The sequence below is a fragment of the Salvelinus sp. IW2-2015 genome, linkage group LG3 (genome assembly GCF_002910315.2).
Source record: "Salvelinus sp. IW2-2015 linkage group LG3, ASM291031v2, whole genome shotgun sequence".
NCBI classification, from domain to species: Eukaryota; Metazoa; Chordata; class Actinopteri; order Salmoniformes; family Salmonidae; genus Salvelinus; species Salvelinus sp. IW2-2015.
This window is the reverse complement of record NC_036840.1, coordinates 30,881,718-30,900,969: the sequence shown is the minus strand read 5'-3', so window position 1 is coordinate 30,900,969 and position 19,252 is coordinate 30,881,718. Positions and strand designations below refer to the sequence as shown.

Sequence of the window (19,252 nt, the reverse complement as noted above, 5' to 3'; positions counted from 1 at the left end):
GCTCTCTTCAGGTCATTGACCAGGTCCTGCCGTGTAGTTCTGGGCTGATCCTCAACTTCCTCATGATCATTGATGCCCCACGAGGTGAGATCTTGCATGGAGCCCCAGACCGAGGGTGATTGACCGTCATCTTGAACTTCTTCCATTTTCTAATAATTGCGCCAACGGTTGTTGCCTTCTCACCAAGCTGCTTGCCTATTGTCCTGTAGCCCATCCCAGCCTTGTGCAGGTCTACAATTTTATCCCTGATGTCCTTACACAGCTCTCTGGTCTTGGTCATTGTGGAGAGGTTGGAGTCTGTGTGTGGACAGGTGTCTTTTATACAGGTAACGAGTTCAAACAGGTGCAGTTAATACAGGTAATGAGTGGAGAACAGGAGGGCTTCTTAAAGAAAAACTAACAGGTCTGTGAGAGCCGGAATTCTTAGTGGTTGGTAGGTGATCAAATACTTATGTCATGAAATAAAATGCAAATTAATTACTTAAAAATCATACAATGTGATTTTCTGGATTTTTGATTTAGATTCCGTCTCACAGTTGAAGTGTACCTATGATAAAAGTTACAGACACCTACATGCTTTGTAAGTAGGAAAACCTGCAAAATTGGCAGTGTATCAAATACTTGTTCTCCCCACTGTACATGGGGTCTAACTGGCATGTTGCTTCCATTAAGTGTTATTTTTAGGCCCTTTAAATGGTATCATTTACCACGGCCCGTCAGAGCCCACTCCTGCAAGGGCCGGGTTACGAAAGGCCTGGTGCACATGGAAATGGTTTCCAATCCAAACAGATTGTGTGATGGATTACTGATGGACCATAGGGGTCACACACACACTTCCACTAACGTCCAATGGCAACCCACCTACTGTTGTCTCCTCTCCTTCTGGTTCACTTGTACCCCACATGGCTTTGTTAAGTGTTACTGAATGCTATGGCAGTCTGACTTTTTATACTTGACTGTAAGTGCATTTTTATAGGCAAAACAAAACTGCTGAAACGCCGTTATTGCACATCATTCCAAAACAGCTCAACGAGTATTTTTTTATTAATCTAAGCAGAACTGTTATGTACAGCGTTGTAATATTCTCTGTACATAGTGCTGAGTGGCAGGTCATTATTACAAGGAGACTAGTAAAGTACATAATGCACACATCCATATACTCAATTTAAAATGTTACCATCTTAAGTAACATGGATTGTATTTGCTGGTGCTTGGCATGAAAAGTTCTTTAGAACAGAGATCGTATTAACTTGCAAGGGTTCCTGTGATACTCTTAGGACTGTAGCTGTTTGATATTCAGCAACCGTTGACATGTGCAATTACGGGGTACCTTCGATTTTGCTCAGTTCATTCACTTTCATGGCCTCTATAGGTTTACATGTTCTGGGAGCATCTACTAACGTGCCAGTCTTTTGGTATCGGGAAAGGMGGGGGGGGGGGGGGGSMGTTATTGATAGAGCATCACTTTATCTCCACCTTTTACTGGTCTTAAACAGTTTTGTGTGAGCGGGTTAGCAGCTAGATGTCCAAAAGGTCAAGGGGTCAGGAGCAGATCGACAAAATCAAAGGGTTTGGGCAGGTCGTAACACACCCCTACCGTCTAGATGCGCTTAATGGCTTTAAGACATCTATGAAATATTGACTGGGGGCCAGAAGGCGTGACCCCGGTCACGTTTAGTTGGAGAAAAGGAAATGCACTCGCTTCCACCTCCAGGTTTTTTTTCACCGTCCGCGCAAATGTTGAAGGTCGCGCTTACAGCTGTTGAGTCTTCCCTCCCTTCCCCCACATTCTGGACAAAACAAGTTCCCAGGTCTCTTCTCAAGCAAACTGGATTCCCTTTTTTTTATTTTATCTTGTTGTTCTAGAATAGACTCTTCATTGACACAGCAGTACAAGAGCCCCAGGGTGGCACAATGGCTTTCTCTAAAATTAATGAACACTGATTATTAGGATTCCTTTGATATGCTATGGCCAGACTTTACATTGTCTTTGCTCATTTAGTTGTCAGGGGTATATAGATTTGAGCATTGTAGTCAAGCCCCCCTCGCTAGAAGCCAAGTAAATTGTCCCCAGTAGAGTATTTTATTTTTTCAGATTTTTGACCCCAATAAATCTCACTGTGACGTGGCAAACGTCTTATTTCATTATCCCTACACATTTCCCTGGAATATCTAGTCAACAGTCTAGACTCTAGACTAATTTTAGTGGTACGTACAGTGCCTTCAGAAAGTATTCATACCCCTTGACTTATTCCACATTTTGTTGTTACATCCTGAATTCAAAATTAATACCAAGAAAAATTTTACATTTTTACATTTAAGTCATTTAGCAGACGCTCTTATCCAGAGCGACTTACAAGTTGGTGCATTCACCTTATGATATCCAGTGGAACAACCACTTTACAATAGTGCATCTAAAAATCTCACCCATCTACACACACATAATGACAGGGAAAACCATGTTTTTAGAAAAGTTTGCACATTTATTGAAAATGAAATACAGATATCTAATTTACATATGTATCCACGAGTCAATACATGTTAAAATCCCCTTTGGCAGCGATTTTACAGCTGTTAGTCTTTCTGGGTAAATCTAAAGGCATTCCACACCTGGATTGTACAATACTCCCAGTGTCTGTTGGAAAGCAGATTGAACTAGGTTTCCCTCCTAGGATTTGCCTGTTTAGCTCTATTCAGTTTATTTTTATGCTAAAATAAATCCTTAGACCTTGACGATGACAAGCATACGCATAAAACGATGCAGCCACCACCATGCTGGTTTTGCCACAAACACAACCATTTGTGTTTAGGACACAGTTCATTTCTTTACCACATTGTTTTCAGTTTTACTTTAGTGCCTTATTGCAAACAGGATGCATGTTTTGAAATATTGTCATTCTGCACAGGCTTCCTCTTCACATTTGTCAATTAGGTTATTATTGTGGAGTAACTAGAATGTTGTTGATACATCCTCAGTTTTCTCTTATCACAGCCACTAAACTGTTTTTAAAGTCACTATTGGACTCATGGTGAAATCCCTGAGTGGTTTCTTTCCTCTCCGGCAACTGAGTTAGGAAGGACGCCAGTATCTTAGCAGTGATTGGGTGTATTCATATACCATCCAAAGTGTAATTAATAACTTCACCATGCTCAAAGGGATATTCAATGTCTGCTTTAAAAAATGTTATCCATTACCAATAGGTGCCCTTCTTTTATTAGGCAGTGGAAAATTTCTCTGGTCTTTGTGGTTGATTCTGGGTTTGAAATTCACTGCTTGACTGAGGGACCTTACAATTATCTGTATGTGTGGGGTACAAAGATGAGGTAGTCATTCAAAAATCATGTTAAACACCTATTGCACACAGTAAGTCCACACAACTTATCATGTGACTTGTTAATAATGCAGAGTTTTACTCCTGAACTTATTTAGGCTTGCCGTAACAAAGGGGTTGAATACTTATTGACTCAAGACATTTCAGCTTTTTATTCATTAGTAAAAATGTATAAACAATTCCAATTTGACATTGTGGGGTTATTGTGTGTTGGCCATTGACATCTTAATTGAATCCATTTTAAATTCAGGCTGTAACAACACAAGATGTGGAAAAAGTCAAGGGGTGTGAATACTTTCTGAAGGCGCTGTATGTACAAAAGGCCTTGAGGTCAAGAAGTTAGTTTTCGGCCCCTACCATCTGCTCTGGATCCCGGGAGTTACTATTAGCCAAGCTTTTTGACCCACGTTGTTGCTAATCGCCAGCGTGTCAAACAGACTAATTAGGTGTTTGCCCTGTCGTGTCCACTGACCCTGAAGTGGGATTTCTCCATTTATCAACTTCCCTCTTGCCAGTGCGTAATCCTTGGAGCATTAGTTAGGGCTGAACTAACCTTTCGTTATTTACAAAGCTTATGTTAATGTTATATGTAATCCAAATGGTTTAAGATGTTTCACTAACTATCAATGTTAAACTATCCACTAAACTTAAAGGTAGCGCAAAACCGAACTCAAGCAAGTTGTTGCAAATCAAGAGTCAAAGTTGATAGACCATCTATAGGATCCTATCATCAAGTTATCTAAATAAATTGAGACCTAATCTTTGGCCTGTGCTTTTTGCCGCAGGACAGCTCCAAAGGAACTGGCGCCCTCCTCACCACCACCACCACCACCACTACTAACAGTAGCAGCTCATCCAAGCTACACAAACCCTCAAAGGACCACAAAGACAAGCCTTCAAAAGAGACCAAAAGTGCCTTCCGAGACTGTGGCAGGGAACCCAGCAAAGCCTCCAAAGATTTCTCCAAGAAACCCAAAGAGAACCAGCCTCTTCTTCGTGACAACCCCCCCATCCCCAAGATGGGCTTCAAGGAGCCAAAGGCCATGTCCAAGGAGCACCGGCAGGACGGGGGCTACTTGCACGGGGCCGGGTCTGGGGCGGGGACTAACAAGCGACTGTCTCTCACTGACTGCGAGGACCACATGACCAAAAAGCGCAAGAAAAACTTTGCGGAATTTTCGTTAAAACCCTCAGGGGGCTCGTCCCTCTCCCACGCCCAGTCCCACCACTCAGATAAGAAACTGCTGAAGGACAAATCCCAGGTGCAGCCCGCTAAACTGCGGGTGGACGGCCGCGAGGTGCTGGGGGAGCGCAGAAAGGCGTTGACGCTGCCGCCGTTCCCAGAGCTGATGGACGCTAACTACTCTGACATGGAGGACAATATGTCCACCAAATCAGAGGTGAGTGAAGGATTTTTGTACTTGGTGTTTTTGTTGGTTGGTCTGGTCTGTCTTGACCACATTGGAAGTAAGTGTTGAATTATAGTTTCATGTCTTCTGGGCTCTACTTTGTAGCTCCTACAATTATTTTAGTTTAAAAAAAGGATTGATTCAGGGATGAGTAATTCCACTCCTCGTGGCCAGTGTCTGATGGTTTTCATCTCTTCCTTCAAATCAGTGAGTAGTGAAAACCAGATGTATATCTTGGAAACCAGGTGTACCTTTTGAGCAATCCATGACATTAATGGATCGATGAATTGTTCCATTGTTTTCTGCTACTGTTACGGCTTCACATGCAGGAACAACAGAGAGGAGGCAATCTTAAACATGGTGGGTATTCAGCTGCATATGGTCTGCTTTTGTTTGGATGATGGTAACAATAAATGGATACCTCCTAAATCTCCATGAATTTCTCACCCGGTGCTCCATTTTGACAAAGCACAAAAAGCTGCCCATGCCAAGCGACTACAATGTTTGCAGGTTTAGAATGTTCTGCAAAATGCAGGATGCAGTTGCGTCACTGTTGCATTCTGGAGTGAAAAATTGACAATTTGCTACTCTACGCAAAGAATTAGAGTTCTGGGCATGCTTTTTTTGTACTACATTCTAGTTCCTTTGGAAGCGTCATGTTGCTGATGGAGTCAAGATGGGGGGAAAAATCTGAAATACCCCCCCTCTCTTTCACATTGGCCATGTCCCAATACCTGTACTTGTATTCTAAACTGCAGGCATTTTGGGTATGCACATTTCTTTATATAGTATGTGAAATTTTGAAAATGTATGCTTTTAAATGCCAGGATGTCATACTCATTTCGGCTTTTCATCTAGTAGAATTCGCTGCACACTATTGAGAAAGAGAAAAGTTTTTCGATACCGACGTGTTTGACAACCGCTGATAATCAACTATACCAAAATGAATGAATGGCGGCAATCAACGCAATTGTGCATTAATTGCACATTCTCAGTAGGATGATACTAGTATGCTGATATTTGTTGCTTACTGCATTTGTTTTTACTTAACAGTACGTTCTAAACAGTATGTAGTATGATTACTACACAGTATGCAGTTTAAGTAGGTGGCAAGCCTAGATTTCAGACACGACTCATGCCGCTTATTTAAAACTTGAAATGAATCCGTAGGTCTTTCAGAGGGTTGCCAGCTCCTCACGTGTTCCGTGAAGAAACTCAACACAAAGCAGGGACTGTTTTATTAGCAGAAAAGCAAGCGGGGTTTTACGACACCCAAGGAGAATGGGAACAGGACGCCATGAATAGCCAAGAGTTCCTCTTTAATCTTTTGCCTTTAGAAAGGAGGAAAAAGGGGCCAAACATTCTGCATTTATGGCAGAAAGCATCTCATTGTCCTTCTCTGTTTGCTTTCAACTGTTCTCTTTCATGCCCATGGCGTGTTCACTGGCCCCACTCCAAATACATTACACACACACACCACACACACACACACACACACACACACCACACACACACACACCACACACACACACACAGGCGCTAATCTCCCTTAAACCATTTCCCTTGCCAGAACCAGCAGAGGCATTGCAACCTAAAAGCCAAACCGTTGTCCACGGTGGTGTTGGTGGGGGATGTAGGAGCTGTGTGTGTGTGTGTGGTGGGATGTGTAGGAGCTGTGGTGTGTGTTGGTGGGGGTGTAGGAGCCTGTGTGTGTGTTTGGTGGGGATGTAGGAGCTGTTGGTGGGGGATGTAGGAGCTGTGTGTGTGTGTTGGTGGGGGATGTAGGAGCTGTGTGTGTGTGTGGTGAGGATGTAGGAGCTGTGTGTGTGTTGGTGGAGGATTAGGAGCTGTGTGTGTGGTTGGTGGGGATGTAGGAGCTGTGTGGTGGGGGATGTAGGAGCTGTGTGTGTATGGTGGGGATGTAGGAGCTGTGTGTGTGTGTTGGTGGGGATGTAGGAGCTGTGTTGGTGGGGGATGTAGGAGCTGTGTGTGTGTGTGATGGTGGGGATGTAGGAGCTGTGTGTGTGTGATGGTGGGGATTTACCCTACAGTACTGGTCTTAAATGGGAAGTAGGGTGGGTGCAGGGTGAGCGGCGACAAATGCCAGGTGCTCAGTCCTCTCCACGGAGTCCTATCCACGGGCTGCCGTGACGACCCTGGTGGCCCAGTCCTGGCTAGTCCTACTCGCGTCCTTTTGATCTGGGCTTCCGCCATGCTGTGTAGGCCTGGGGGAAACAAGGAACCACCAAAGTGGAGGGAGAGAGTAGTAAGAAGAGCGGAAAGCCTCAAGGCCCCTCCAGTACACATGGCTAGATCATATGAACGGACTCGTAGGTCAGGCTAACTTCCCTGTCATGTAATTGAGACACAGGCTCCGCATCACGGATGTGTCCATTTGTTAGCGTTTTTGCCTAATTTTGTGCAACAGTAAACAAGCTGGTCCCTCATCTATATGAAATCTGTGTGCACGTCACCTTCCATGCTGTCCTGATCCTTTCTCAGAGGAACGGTAGTAGTTTGCGGCTGGTTTTGTGTTTGTGGAGTGCTACACGTCTGCGAGTTAAAAGTAGTTTGTGTTAAATTGACCTACTACGCGACCAAATTGAAAGCTCACAGAACCTTAATTCACATCGAAACTACCTTGTTTGCTCAACCTCCTGCTGAATCGAGTCCAGCGACGTTCATCTTGTGTCGGTCTCGCACTTTGGGACCCTCTAAAGAGAAGAGAGGGCAGATTGATTGGAGCAACCTAATACTAAAGTCATGTTTATTGTCCTTTAAGAGGGCTGCTTTGGTGGCTTTGAGCAAGGCAAGACAAAAGCCCCTAAAGCAGAGTGGCGGTGAGATTTACGACGTACTGAAGAAGCCTGGACCCATAAACCAATAGACCAGCTGCATGTTTGTTGTCTAAGTTGGCGGCCATTGAAGTTTCCATGCCTTTTGACCTCGCTCTGTGACTGTACCTAGAGTGGCTCTGTACCTAGGAAGGAATTGTGGAAGTTTCTAAGGGGCCAACTGTCTATTGGGAGGCTCGCGCTCTCTCAGCTCTCGCGCGCTCTCTCTCAGCTCTCGCGCGCTCTCTCTCAGCTCTCGCGCGCTCTCTCTCAGCTCTCGCGCGCTCTCTCTCAGCTCTCTGCGAGCTAATCTCTCAAGCCCTCTCGCGCGCTCATTCCTCAGCTCTCGAGGCGAGGGGTGAGCCCAGGCGAAAGAGAGCGAGAGCGCGCTCGAAAGAGAGCTGAGAGCGCGCCTCGAGAAGAGACGAGAGCGCGCTCGAAAGAGAGCGCGCAGAGCGCTGGCACCCTCCTCTTTTCTCTCGTCCCTCGCGCTCGCCTCGTCTCGCTCGCTCTCACCTGGTCGCGTGCTCTCCTCAAACCGTAGTGGCTCTCCTCTCTCTTGGGCTCTTCCTCCTTTCTCGCTGTCTTCTCTGCGCTCTCTTCAACCGCTGTCTTCTGGCGCTCTCGCTCAACGCTCGTGACATCTCCCTCTTCTTTCTCTCTCAGGTATGATTTGAACGTTGCTCTCTTCTTCTTTTTACAAGTGTCTTAGTTTTTGGGCCGGAACAACGAAAGCAAGAGAGAAAGGCCTCTTGATTTACAACAGAGGCCTCTGACCAATGCATTTGGATGTGATGAAGGACAAACCCAGACAGACAAACAGGCTGGTAAACGCTCCAGCGGGAGGGGGAGGAATCAAAAGATTCTTGCATGACTCACAGGACACACGAAGGGGGCTCGGTTTGAGTGCACCCCACTTCGCCAGCCTGACTACTTGCAGCTTGGGGGGGGGGGGGTTGTAGTGTGTGTGTGTGGTTATGGACATTTGTTGACGCTTCCACAATTCGAATGGAGATGCCTTGCTGCACACCTCACAAGCCAGACAGGAAAAGGATGCCATGCAGTGATCAACACCTGGAAAACCTCCAATTAATTACTTCCATTTGTGTCCTCTGGAAAATAGTTTTGCCTCTCCATTCAGTTTTTAAATCCACCATTTCTTTGTTGCAGCTGGTGTGTGTGTGTGTGTGTGTGTGTGTATATATATATGACGGCCCTATCGAGCCCTTATCAGCTGAAAACATTTTGCACTAGCCATGTCCTGGCTGTAAATCACTGCTTTGTGCTGCCTTGGCTTGGTTTTTCCAAGGGGTCATCTGAGAGGAATGTAAACAAATTAATTCAGATTAACTTTAATGGCTCCTTCAAATGTCCTTTTGGGCCACCCTCCAAAGAGGATTAACTTAATGGTTAATTATTTTCTCTTTCTCCTGAAAGGAACCATCAGCTTTTGCGCTGACTTAAAATAGCGGGCAAAATGTACAACTACTTGGATATAGAAGTTGGTGTAATCAGTGAACTTCTGGTGACATTTGGAGTGCAGTATTCTATGCACATGTCTTCCTCCCTGTACTAAATGAGTGTCAGTCAGCATATGACAAGGTGTGCTCTCATGATGATCTATATACAGTTGAAGTCGGAAGTTTACATACACCTTAGCCAAATACATTTAAACTGAGTTTTTTCACAATTCCTGACATTTAATCCTAGTAAAAATTCCCTGTCTTAGGTCAGTTAGGATCACCACTTTATTTTAAGAATGTGAAATGTCAGAATAATAGTAGAGAATATTTTTTTCAGCTTTTCTTTCTTTCATCACATTCCCAGTCGGTCGTAAGTTTATATACACTAAATTAGTATTTGGTAGCATTGCCTTTAAATTGTTTAACTTGGTTCAAACGTTTCGGGTAGCCTCCCACAAGCTTCCCACAATAAGCTGGGTGAATTTTTGGCCCATTCCTCCTGACAGAGCTGGTGTAACTGAATCCGGTTTGTAGGCCTCTGCTCGCACACACTGACTCATAATGCCATCTATTTTGTGAAGTGCACCAGTCCCTCCTGCAGCAAAGCACCCCCACAACATGATGCTGCCACCCCCGTGCTTCACGGGTGGGATGGTGTTCTTCGGCTTGCAAGCCTCCCCCTTTTTCCTCCAAACATAACGATGGTCATTATGGCCAAACAGTTCTATTTTTGTTTCATCAGACCAGAGGACATTACTCCAAAAAGTACGATCTTTCTCCCCATTTGCAGTTGCTAACTGTAGTCTGGCTTTTTTATGGCGGTTTTGGTGCAGTGGCTTCTTCCTTGCTGAGCGGCCTTTCAGGTTATGTCGATATAGGACTCGTTTTACTGTGGATATAGATACTTTTGTACCGGTTTCCTCCAGCATCTTCACAAGGTCCTTTGCTGTTGTTCTGGGATTGATTTGCACTTTTCACACAAAAGTACATTAATCTCTAGAAGACAGAACGCGTCTCCTTCCTGAGCGGTATGACGGCTGCGTGGTGTTTATACTTGCGCACTATTGTTTGTACAGATGAACGTGGTACCTTCAGGCGTTTGGAAATTTCTCCCAAGGATGAACCAGACTTGTGGAGGTCTACAATAGTTTTTCTGAGGTCTTGGCTGATTTATTTTGATTTTCCCCATGATGTCAAGCAGAGGCACTGAGTTTGAAGGTAGGCCTTGAAATACATCCACAGGTACACCTCCAATTGACTCAAATTAGCCTATCACAAGCTTCTAAAGCTATGACGGCATCTGGAATTTTCCAAGCTGTTTAAAGGCACAGTCAACTTAGTGTATTTAAACTTCTGACCAACTGGAATTGTGATATAGTCTGTAAACAATTGTTGGAATAATTACTTGTGTCGTGCACAAAGTAGACGTCCTAACCGACTTTCCAAAACTATAGTTTGTTAACAAGAAATATGTGGAGTGGTTGATACACTTCGGTTGGAATCATTAAAACTCGTTTATGTTACCTTCCGACTTCAACTGTAGCAGTGGTTCTCAAGCTGTGGGGCGTGGGATCAAAAGTCATCTTTCCCAGAGGAGACCAGTGATCAATATATTTGAATTGGTTTGTATTAAACTCGGGTAGCATGATGACATTTAATCTGATGGACGATGGTCTGACAACACAGAAAACTTGAGTTGTTGATTAACGTAATGGGTCGATGTGTATGCGGCATCTCCATTGGGATTTTTCTAGACTGTGTACTTGTCTGGCCCCAGAAATGTGTTTCCTTTGCATGTGGGAATAGAACAGAATCCCCTTTTTTATTGTGAGTGTGCTGCACAGTCTACCTTTTGTTGGCTGCCTTCCTGCCCAACTGTGTTTGTGAGGTGTGAATACTGTTCTCAGCTTAAAGCATTGTAAATCTATCGTCATTAGGTTGTGTATGTGTGACAAGCCCAGATTTACGGGGGAAAAGACTGTTAAGCCCATCAGGATGGAAGGTAGAGAGAAGATAATGGGACTAACTTTATTATCTCAAATCACTTCACGTTGCGAAGTGACACTCACTCAGTCAATTCAATTTCAATTCAATTTAAAGGGCTTTATTGGCATGGGAAAAATGTTTACATTGCCAAAGCAAGTGAAATTGGATAATAAACTAAAGTGAAATAAACATTTACAGTAAACATTACACTTAAAGTTCCAAAATAATAAAGACATTTCAAATGTCATTGTCTGTATACAGTGTTGTAATGATGTACAAATAGTTAAAGTGCAAAAGGGAAAACAATAAACATAAAAATAGGTTGTATTTACAATGGTGTTTTGTTCTTCACTGGTTGCCCTTTTCTTGTGGCAACAGGTCACAAATCTTGCTGCTGTGATGGCACACTGTGGTATTTCACCCAATAGATATGGGAGTTTATCAAAATTGGATTTGTTTTCTAATTCTTTGTGGATCTGTGTAATCTAAGGGAAATGTCTATCTATGGTCATACATTTGGCAGGAGGTTAGGAAGTGCAGCTCAGTTTCCACCTCATTTTGTGGGCATAGCCTGTCTTCTCTTGAGAGCCAGGTCTGCCTTTGGCGGCCTTTCTCAATAGCAAGGCTATGCTCACCGAGTCTGTACATAGTCAAAGCTTTCCTTAAGTTTGGGTCAGTCACAGTGGTCAGGTATTCTGCCACTGTGTACTCTCTGTTTAGGGCCAAATAGCATTCTAGTTTGCTCAGTTTTTTTTGTTAATTCTTTACAATGAGTCAAGTAAATATTATAGTTTTCTCACGATTTGGTTGGGTTTAATTGTGTTGCTGTCCTGGGGCTCTGTGGGGTCTGTTTGTGAACAGAGCCCCAGGACCAGCTTGCTTAGGGGGCTCTTCTCCAGGTTCATCTCTCTGTAGGTGATGGCTTTGTTATGGAAGATTTTCTGGATCTTGATAATTAGCGGGTATCGGCCTAATTCTGCTCTGCATGCATTATTTGGTGTTTTACGCTGTACACAGAGGATATTTTTTGCAGAATTCTTGGTTGGGAAGCGGACCCGAACTATAAAGGGCAATGGGTTCTATAACTGATTCAAGTATTTTTAGCCAGATCCTAATTGGTATGTTGAATTTTATGTTCCTTTTGATGGCATAGAAGCCCCTTCTTGCCTTGTGTCTCAGATCGTTCACAGCTTTGTGGAATTTACCTGTCACTGATGTTTAGGCCGAGCTATGTGTGCTCTAGAGCAACGGTGTCTAGATGTAATTTGTATTCATGGTCCTGGCAACTGGCCTTTTTTTTGGAACACCGTTATTTTGGTTTTACTGAGATTTACTGTCAGGGCTCAGGTCTGACAGAATCTGTGCAGAAGATCTAGGTGCTGCTATAGGCCCTCCTTTGTTGGTGACAGAGGCACCAGATCATCAGCAAACAGTAGACAGTTGACTTCAGATTCTCTCCCTCTTTCTCTACCACGGCCCTACATCTTTGTGGTAATTGTATGCTCCCCTAACTGGACTCATTGGCTGCTGATAGCATCACTGTCCTCCCTTAGTGTTTTGTGCACACTGTGTTTGCACCCTACACAATGGGCTTTGTTCCCTCTGCGATCGCTGGTGTTACCATGTAGTATATCTCTAATAGTTTATGGGTCTCTTATCTCTCTCCTTTTCCCCAGTCGGAGCAGCCCAGTCCGGCCAGCTCCAGCTCCAGTTCCAGTTCAGGCTTTGCAGCCAGCCACAAACGGCAAGGTAACACCAGAACCTATGCATACACTTTTCTCCAGATCACCCAGAAATAACTATACATTTTTGGGGGGATTGGTCACGACAAAGGGGGGTATTACATTTTGAATCACTTCCACTCACTTCTATGCATGTGTTTTTGTTCCATGGACACAGTGGCCGAGTTCGTCCGCAGGAAGGTAGGGGCCGTCCCTGGCACAGCCCACACAGGTATACTCACACTTGACTACAGTCCTTGGATGGAATCACAAGACTAAGCATGATGAGTTGACAGTGAAATGTGTATATAAAGTTGTGAGCTCCTCTTCACTGACTCTCTCTCACACACACAGTGTTAGGTCCCCTTCGTTCGATAATCCACGACCTGCAGTCGGAAGACAATGAGGATGACTCGGAGGACGGCGACGACGTGGACTCTGACCTGGAGCGACCGGTGCACACGCACATGACACACCGCCATCGCCGGTAGTTAGCGCCTGGCCATTGTCTTGGCCCTTCTGGCCCCTCCCGTTGTCGTGTTCAATAGGGCTGTAATGAACTGGCAACTCGGGTACCACCTGCTATCGTTGTGCCCTTGAGCAAGGCTCTTTATCTAAAAATAGTTTCAGGGACACTGCTCTGACCTTGTGCTGCTCCTAGGTGTGTTTGTGTGTGTGTGTACGATTAGATGAAAAACAACCTCAGACTAATTTCTATTTTGAATAATAGTTGTATTCTAATTCTTGTCATCCTCTTTGTCTGCAGGGTCAGCTTGAGTGACGGCAGTGAGAGCGAGAACAGCTCAGCCCCCTCTCCCCACTCTCGACACGAGCCCCCGCCTTTACTGAAGACCAATAATAACCAGGTAAGACCAGGTGAAATGATAAGCAGCTGTCAGAGGATTGTTTCTTACATGTTATCAGTAAAATCAACTGGTATCCCTGATATTGAATATTTTCACATTCTAGAGTAGCCCAAAAATAGTTCCCAACCACAATTAGTCCAACGGAATTGACCGAATACGTCCCCCCCCCCCCCTTTTTATGTAAATACTGTATTAGCATAAACACTTTGCTGGGAGGAAACCTTCTAATGTGTAGTTTGCCATTTTGCTCCTCATTATGAAAGTGAACACGGCTGTTATTGTTATCCAATGCTGCTCGTAGGGAAACATCTGTCGTATTAGCATCCCGTAATTCCCACAAAGCATTTCCCTCATACGCCAACCACACTGTTATGTAAATAATGACTGTTGTGTGAACAAATCAGCGGTTTTCCCAGCGTATGGTAATTCCTTATCTGGGTTGTATTCCTTAGGAACAAAACGGAAGCAAACAGGTTGAAACTGGAATGGTCCTTCTTGAACTAGTCCAAAAGAAACACTTGTTTGCCATTGCGAAATGTTTTGCTACGTTGTGTACTAATGAATACAACCCTGATGTCTCGCAGATACTGGAGGTGAAGCAAACGAAGCAGGATAAGAATAAAAACATTGACTGTGACAAGGTGAGTAGCTTCCTTGCAGTTGGGTTTTACGTAGATTAGGTCATACCAGTGGAGTTACGCTGGGTGTAATCTTACACTGAAGAAGTCTTCATGTTCACCAAGGCTCATGTAAATGGACAGGAGACAGACACTCTTCCTTGGCCATCCAACCTTTACTCTCTTTGTCATAGTCCCAGATGGTGTGACTAGTTAACAGGCCTGGGTCAAATACATACTTGAAGGTTTGCTTGATTTTAGCTTGAGTTTGCACATTTGGAGCTACTCAATTGGTATCTCACTCACTCAGGCTTACCTGGATGAGCTGGTGGAGCTACACAGACGACTGATGACACTGAGAGAGAGGCACATACTACAACAGGTGAGGTTTAATACTGTGTGTGTAGTACATGTGTTAAAACAACATGTTTGCAGTTCATGTTTGCAAAGAAGATGTTACTTGCTAGGGTGGTTTTGTTTGGGCTTGTATGTCAAACAACTTCATACTGTATGTTACTCGACACATTACAGTCAAGGACTTCATCTATGTGTGTCTGGAAACGATAGATTATTTGGTTAACCTTTTTTCCACTCTGCCTAAGAGCAAACGTCCTCTTGTTTATGTTCACAAGGCCTATCATATGACAGCATTAATGGCGATTCCCAGCCGCAGTTGCCAAGGAGTGGCCTCGCTCTTCCTCGTTCTCCTAATGAAAAGTTTGGCTCCGAGCATCGGTGGAAAAACTCATCCCCAAACAACATTAGCAAGTGGCGCGCTGACTCGTGGCATAATCACGCTAATCCTCTGAGCGTTTAGAGAGTTCGGAGCGGCGTTCCACGTCCTCAGAAAACGAGACATGGGAATGATTAACTTTCTAACCTCCCAACACTATTTTTCCTCCCCGGTCTCTCTGTTTGGGGAAACCACAAATGTAAAAATGGGCTTATTTCATTGTGGAGTCTTTTTTAAAGTAGATTGTCTGTCTGCCCATGGGAGATTTTTTTTGTTGTCATTGTGATGAAAACCAAAAATGGGGACTGTTTATATCCAATAGAAATTAATCTGTCATGGCAAATGGAAAATGGAAGTATCAGCCAAAATGCTGTCCTACATGACCAAAACCAGGTCTGAAAATCTTGGTGTGGTTCCATCTCTGCGGATACAAGCGGGGGGAGGGGGTTGTTGCGACTCGACTTGCAAGCATCTATCTGCTGTGTCATAACAATGGGCGGAGTCTCCCTGCACTCCTGAATCCGGCCTGCGCTCAGAGGGAGGAGAAATGTGTTCCATCCAGTACTTTGTAGTGTGAACGGATCAGGTTTGGGTCCCAATTACGTTACAACACTGCTGTTGCTTCATCAACAAATACACACGAGTGCCCATAATTACCACGAGAAAGATGCATATACACACACACACACACACACACACACACACACACACACACACACACACACACACACACACCTATCGGAGGAGAACTAGAACCAATAAGCCATGGAACCACCAGCCATGGAAAAAGCATCATTCCCATTAGGGTCTCTCCCGCTCTGATACAGGGTTCTGCATGTGAGAGATGGGATGGAGTGAATTAGGGGGGGTCCCCATTCCAAGTTCAACCGACACTAGCCCACCAACCGCTCAATGACGTTTCCCACAAATGTGTTTTTAATAAGTATTGTGTGAGGTCCAACATTTGTCTATGACTAGGCTGCTCTCTAAGACAGTACTGCACATACAAAGAAGCTCAGCTACAAAGAAGAATACAGTTTAATATCAGCTGCTTAGACATACTATATTATCCAAGCAACATTCCTCTTTTGTTTTAGGAAGAGGAGGACATGCATGGAATTTAATTGGTCTGTTTATGTTGAATGTGGAAGATTCAACATAAAGAAATGTGTACACTTTCTCCATTCTTGCTGGGATTTGGGTTTACATACTGTAGTCTGAGTGTTAACTGACAGCTTTTTCTTTTTGTGCCTTCTCTTGCCTCCCAGATCGTGAACCTCATCGAGGAGACTGGACACTTCCACATCACAAACACAACTTTTGACTTTGACCTCTGTTCCCTGGACAAAATCACGGTACGGAAGCTCCAGAGTTACCTGGAAACGTCTGGGACGTCATGAGGTCTGGGAGCAGCTATCTGCCATGGGGAAGAACTTTGGATTCTTCCTCTTATTAGTTTTTTTACTTGAACTTTCTCTGCGTTGCAAAAAAGACTACCGGCCGGCCCCTGCCCTGAGTCCTTGTGCCTGGCGGTTATGGTCGCGCCACTCTACTCGTTGGAACCTGGCTCTCCACACGACCAGGGTAGCCCGCGAGCGACACAGACCTGAACGGCGTGTCGCATCACCCTTGAGATGAGTCCTGTCGACCAGGAATATCACCCAGAAAGCCTTGAAAGAATTCCACAGTTAACAAAAAAACGAGGGAAAGAAACAGAGATCTTGCTCTTAAAACGAATGTGCATATTATTATCATGTATGTGTGTATAATTTTTTTGTTCTTTGTGATGAATGATGCATGTTCAACACTGCCTTACCACATTTGTCAGTCTTTATTTATTGAGTTTGAGTTTCAGGTGTGCGTGTTAATAGTAGCAAAACAGAATTAGTCTTGTGCAAGCACTTCACAATATGCATCTCTCTGGCTCTGGAAGGATGGTGGAGCAATGTTGAGATTTCAATTATCTCATGTGACGGATCAGTCAATCGTCCCTCTGAGGAATTCTACCTTCTCAAACAATATGTTATCAGTACCCAATTGTACAAGCTGGGACCAATCATGGACTCACAATTGTATTAATTGCAACATTTTATATTCCATTCTTGGTACCAAAACTTGAATTGATGATTTGGATGATGACTAGGCAAATTTCAGAAGTGTGCTGCATGTCGTTTTTACAAGCTCTTGCTTGTATTCCGCAGCTCTTGCTGTCCACAAGTTGAAACCAAGTGTGTGTGTGTGTGTGTGTGTGTGTGTGTGTGTGTGTGTTTGACCAATCTATTGTCAGCAGGCCTGTGCTAAAAATGAACCATTTTGAATCCTGGGATTTTGATGGAAAACATGTACTCAAAGACATTTAATCTTATTTATTTCACGGGGACCTTGGTTGCCAAATCAAAGTTGTGCATTAGAATTGAGAAAAAATAGAACTGAGAGAACATGTTTTTGTTCAACTTGTTATGGAGGACATTTTCCGTTTTTGCTAATCTGAGGAATTAAAGTTGATTTGGTTTAGTCTGCCGAGCGACGCCTCAATGGGAATACCAGTGGTCGTAGCTACTCACTGGGCCACAAAGGCAGGATGTTGTGTTTTGCTTGACCCATGTCTGCCTTAAGTTCTTGTGTTTTCTTAGGACATACAATAAAATGTGTATTTTGTACAGATGAGGACATGTGCAACCTGTGGTGAAAGCAGTTATTGGCACGGTGTGATTTTTAAATGTGTCTTTTTTTGTATGTTGTTGCAATGTCTTGTTGATTGACTCGCATTTTGTCCTAATCTCTCCAGTTTAATTTCTAAGCCCAAAGATGTTTGTTTTGGTTGGGATGTCATGATGTAGTCTTTATTTGCATATAAACTGTATATGTGATAACAATGTCATCCTTCATTTTTTGGAAGGTTTGAAAGTATACCATAGTTTTAAAATCCCAACAAACGTGTGCTTTAGTCAAAGCTATAACTGCCTTCTGGTGCATCCACATCATGCAGCTACTTATTTCCTACCTGTTAATTTCATCAATATACTTAACTTTCTTTCTTAGATAAAGTAATACAGTTCAAATGCAGACCCCACTAACACTTAGCTAGTTACATGTGGCCCAAAAATGTATGGTTGCTTTATTTGGGAGAGAAACAAGACTACTTAAGGAATATCCTTTAAATATGAACACCTCCATTTGGTGAGAAGGGGGTGTTAGGAATGGACATAAACACCAACCTTTTCAAAGGGCTATTTAATTCCTGGGTCTGTTCAGGAGGGTGAAATGTTACAGAACATTAAGATATAAATATATTGTGCAGAACAGATATCGGTCCTCAGGTATAGGGAGTCAGTTCCGCTCCATAAACATTGCATTCCTATGTGCAACATTCTGAGTGTTTTGCTCTACTGAATATACCCCAGTTATCCTCTGCATCTAGCAGTCATCTCCATCAGTCTCCTATCTCTTACCTATTAAGATGTACAGGGTGAGGTTATTAGAGCAATTTGCAGTCTTGTTGGGTTGAACGTGGACATTATTTTCCTCAGTCTCTGCTGTCAGTTCTACCTGATCAGACCCATTTACTGTGTGGTTCCTCAGACACCTTGCAGAGTTGCAATTCCAAATGCACAGTTGTAATTTCTTTGAGGACACTGTTTTTGTGTGATCCAAGGTTTTGCATTTGTGATGTTTCCTTCTAGTCACTGAATTCCAAGGACAACTTGGTCATTTGATAACCCTAGTTTTCTTCAACTAGCCACTGAATATAAATGTCACTATTCCTTTAAACCAAGTGTAGATGATTTCTGAGTAGGTGTTGATTCCCAGTGATTCATTATATTTTGATTCTTGGAGACCATAAAGTAAATGTGTAGCCTTGTCTGAGCCAGAATGTCCCATTAGTGCAGGACGCCATCTCCTGTTTCTGTAGTCTACAAGTACACCCCCTTGACCGGATGCTAGTCTATCGCTGAGACGACAGAGCAATTGTAAAAGGGGAAAAGTTCACAAACACAGTTTAATGATAACAGGTCTCGGGTCAGAATGTCAATCCCTTCTTCAATAAGATGACAGGAATTGTGTAGCACGTGGTTTTTAGGTTTGTCAATGTGGTGGTTGGACCTAAACGTTTGGAAGGCATCCAAACTCCCCATTTTTGGTGAGGGGAAGGAGGTATCATGCTCAGGCCTTTCATCAAGGGGGATGGCATTTGTCTCTATCAAACATGGATCAAAATGGTTGCTCGCCAAATCAAAAGCCTTTCAGATCTCGCTGCCAAGATTAGTTGTACTGGGCCCTGTCCAGGAGT

General features: G+C 43.7%; 1 protein-coding gene across 1 annotated transcript in view; it reads left to right on the top strand.

Moving 5' to 3' along the window:
• Nucleotides 1-17,628, top strand: part of LOC111954480 (protein AF-9) — a 57,175-nt gene extending 39,547 nt beyond the window's left edge. The window contains exons 7-14 of the mRNA XM_023974259.2: nucleotides 4,118-4,732; nucleotides 12,701-12,773; nucleotides 12,924-12,977; nucleotides 13,100-13,232; nucleotides 13,512-13,611; nucleotides 14,196-14,252; nucleotides 14,539-14,610; nucleotides 16,230-17,628. Of these exons, the coding sequence (XP_023830027.1) occupies nucleotides 4,118-4,732; nucleotides 12,701-12,773; nucleotides 12,924-12,977; nucleotides 13,100-13,232; nucleotides 13,512-13,611; nucleotides 14,196-14,252; nucleotides 14,539-14,610; nucleotides 16,230-16,361 (1,236 nt within the window). The 3' untranslated portion in view covers nucleotides 16,362-17,628. The remainder of the gene's footprint in view (nucleotides 1-4,117; nucleotides 4,733-12,700; nucleotides 12,774-12,923; nucleotides 12,978-13,099; nucleotides 13,233-13,511; nucleotides 13,612-14,195; nucleotides 14,253-14,538; nucleotides 14,611-16,229) is intronic.
• Nucleotides 17,629-19,252: the final 1,624 nt, after the last annotated feature.